This window comes from Sinocyclocheilus anshuiensis, unplaced genomic scaffold, assembly GCF_001515605.1.
Source record: "Sinocyclocheilus anshuiensis isolate Anshui unplaced genomic scaffold, SAMN03320099.WGS_v1.1 scaffold217, whole genome shotgun sequence".
NCBI classification, from domain to species: domain Eukaryota; kingdom Metazoa; phylum Chordata; class Actinopteri; order Cypriniformes; family Cyprinidae; genus Sinocyclocheilus; species Sinocyclocheilus anshuiensis.
In genome coordinates, this window is record NW_015536538.1 from 1,561,240 (window position 1) to 1,564,047 (window position 2,808).

The 2,808-nt window shown below is 42.0% G+C and overlaps 1 protein-coding gene across 1 annotated transcript in view; it reads left to right on the forward strand.

Annotated features, from left to right (window-relative positions):
- Positions 1 to 834: 834 nt before the first annotated feature.
- The window catches only part of LOC107696277 (regulator of nonsense transcripts 1-like), a 31,442-nt gene continuing 29,468 nt past the window's right edge, over positions 835 to 2,808 (forward strand). The window contains exons 1-2 of the mRNA XM_016496560.1: positions 835 to 1,213; positions 2,387 to 2,523. Coding sequence (XP_016352046.1) covers positions 1,043 to 1,213; positions 2,387 to 2,523 — 308 coding nt within the window. The 5' untranslated portion in view covers positions 835 to 1,042. The remainder of the gene's footprint in view (positions 1,214 to 2,386; positions 2,524 to 2,808) is intronic.

Sequence of the window (2,808 nt, forward strand, 5' to 3'; positions counted from 1 at the left end):
ACAATTAAAACCGCCAGTAGGTGGCAGCAAGTGACTGTTAATGAGTGAGTCATTGAGCTTCAACAGATTCGTTCAAATGGCTTATTCATTCAGGAACAAAGCATCTGACTGTCCCTGCGTCCCAATGTTCATACTATCCATCCTAAATAGTACGTGAGATTAGAATAAGTGTGTCCCAAAGCATAGTATGTTGAAAAGAGTATGCCAAAAGTCCCCGGATGGTCTACTATTTCAGGTCGATTGTTGAAGTGTGGATCTGTGCACACTCTAATGGCTAATACTGCCCACAATCCATTGCGCTTTGTTGAAGGATTCTGTCCAGAACTACAAACACGAATAAAACGCGTTAAAAACTACAAACACCAGCACGGATCAGCTCTAGGCATGACGAAGCAGATATCGTCCTCTTTTGGAAGGCTTGTAACACTCCAAAGAGAAAGGACAACTTGAAATCGCATCATATGACCCCTTTAAAGACTCAGGTGTGTGACGTGATAGTGTATCCCAAAGCTTGCCTACTCTTACACACTCAAAAGTGTGTACTTTTTCTTCACCAAAAGAGTGCATACTTTAAGGGCGTAGTATAAGTAGGCACATTGAGACGCAGCAAGAGTTTTTATTTTGACTTTTGCAAAACCAAAGTCGGCTTATTTGGGCCAAATGTTTTTCATAAAATACATATAATATTTCAGAAGAGCTAAACGTCTATTTTTAAACAATGTGCCATTAATAGACGCTCTGTAATGGTCTGTGTTTTCCTGACAGCAAAACAAAACAGCGAACGTGTGTAGACGTCATCGCCTCTGTGCGCTCTACGTCTGTTGCGCTCGCCCGTGACGTCACCGCGCTCGAGTGGGAGTCGAGTCTTCTCCGGAATCGTTTGCTTTCATTTCTGCACGAGCTCGTCTCGCGCCGTTTCCTACTCTTCCCTTCGAACCAAAACAAACGTCGCCCGAGGCGCTTCGGTCGCTCGTTTCCCCGCACCGCTGAGGGATTATTCGGTGTTTTCTGCGAAAAGGCGGCCAGCAAAGCCAGAAAAAAGATGAGTGTGGAGGCGTACGGGCCGAGCTCGCAGACGCTCACCTTCCTGGACACGGAGGAAGCGGAGCTGCTCGGGGCCGACACGCAGGGCTCCGAGTTCGAGTTCACCGACTTCACGCTGCCCAGCCAGACCCAAACGCAGGGCCAGACCCAGAGCCAACTCGACAACCAGGTATAAACACACAAAACACACAATCGAGCCTTTCTGTCAGGCAGCCCTCAACGCGTTTGAGTCCAAATATGGCGAGCTAGCAGGCGCTAGCCGCGCGGTAGCGTTAGCAACGACAGAGCAGGCCGCCAAAAGAGAGAGAGAGAGTTGTAAGAGGGACTTTTGTGAACTACAATAGTGTACAAATACAAATTTAATTTGCTTATAAATTAAACCACATGTAATAGCTCTTATGTTGCTATCGATGCTGAAATACGTTACGTCAAATAGCTTGTTTTGGTTGGTTAGCTGCAGATCTCAGGTGTATTTGCGTACTTTCAGAGGGACTTTTGTGAACTACCTTAGTGTCTTGTTAAATTTTAATTTGCTAATAAATACACTAGCTCTAAGGTTGTGATTGATGATGGATGTGTTACGACAAATAGCTTGTTTTGGTTGGTTGGCATAACAGATCTCAGGTGTATTTGCGTACTTTCAGAGGGACTTTTGTGAACTACGTTGGTGTTAATAATAAACTAATTTTCTTATAATATTAAACAGCATGTTATAACCGCTTATTCTCAGAGATGTGGTTTTGTTACAGATAGCTTGTGTTAGTTGCAGCTGACAGGTGTGTTTTTGTTTACTATGTTGATGTTATAATGATGTGATGCAGTGGTGTGTGAGATATTTATTAACTGTTTTGGTGTTATAATAACATGCATCCTATTTGTTTTTTTTAACACGTGTTATATTGTTTATCTCGAAGTTTTATCTCTTTTATGTGTTTCAGAAGGACTTTATTGAACTACACCTGTTTTTAAGAGCATATTTGATTAGAGGGGTTTTGTTTGTATGGTAAATATAACTTGCAGGTGTTTTGGTGTGTTTAAATATAAATTATTTTATTAAATTGTTGTTATGTTTGCTTTAATAATAAGGTGTGTTATCTGCGTTAGCTGCAGCATTCAAACATGTGTTTTCAGACTTTTGTTAAGTATATGCTGCTGAGTAAGTCGGGTTGTTTTAGTAAATCAGGTGTGCATTTGTACTTGATTTAACTGTTGGTGTAAGTTGCAGATGTGTGTGTTTTGAGGGTTAAATGTGCACTGGATTGAATCTCCAGTTTTCACGCTTGTGCAATTTGAGATTTGTTTGTAGAAATGGTGGTGTTAAGGTGAAATGTTTTGTGTTTAGGTGAATGGGCCTGATGGTGTTCTGCCCAATGGAGAAGATGCAGTGGTGAAGACCAGCCAGCTTCTGGCCGAGCTGAACTTTGAGGAGGATGAGGAAGATACTTACTACACTAAAGATCTGCCGGTGCACGCCTGCAGGTACGGATGACACACCTGCCCTGATCTCTCACGCTGTAATCATGTGTCTGTAGCTGTGAGAGAAATAAAATAATGCACGATTCTAGGGCTGTGCAAGAAATTGAAGAAAAATGTGATATGCGATAACTCATTAAATACTGCGATATTCGATATGCGATACGATAATGCTTAAAGTGCCACATGCTGTTGCTGAGTCAGTTCTGTGAACTTCTATAACTAGGGATGTAACGATTCACTCAACTCACGATTCGATTCACGGTTTTGATTTCACGATTTGATTCACTT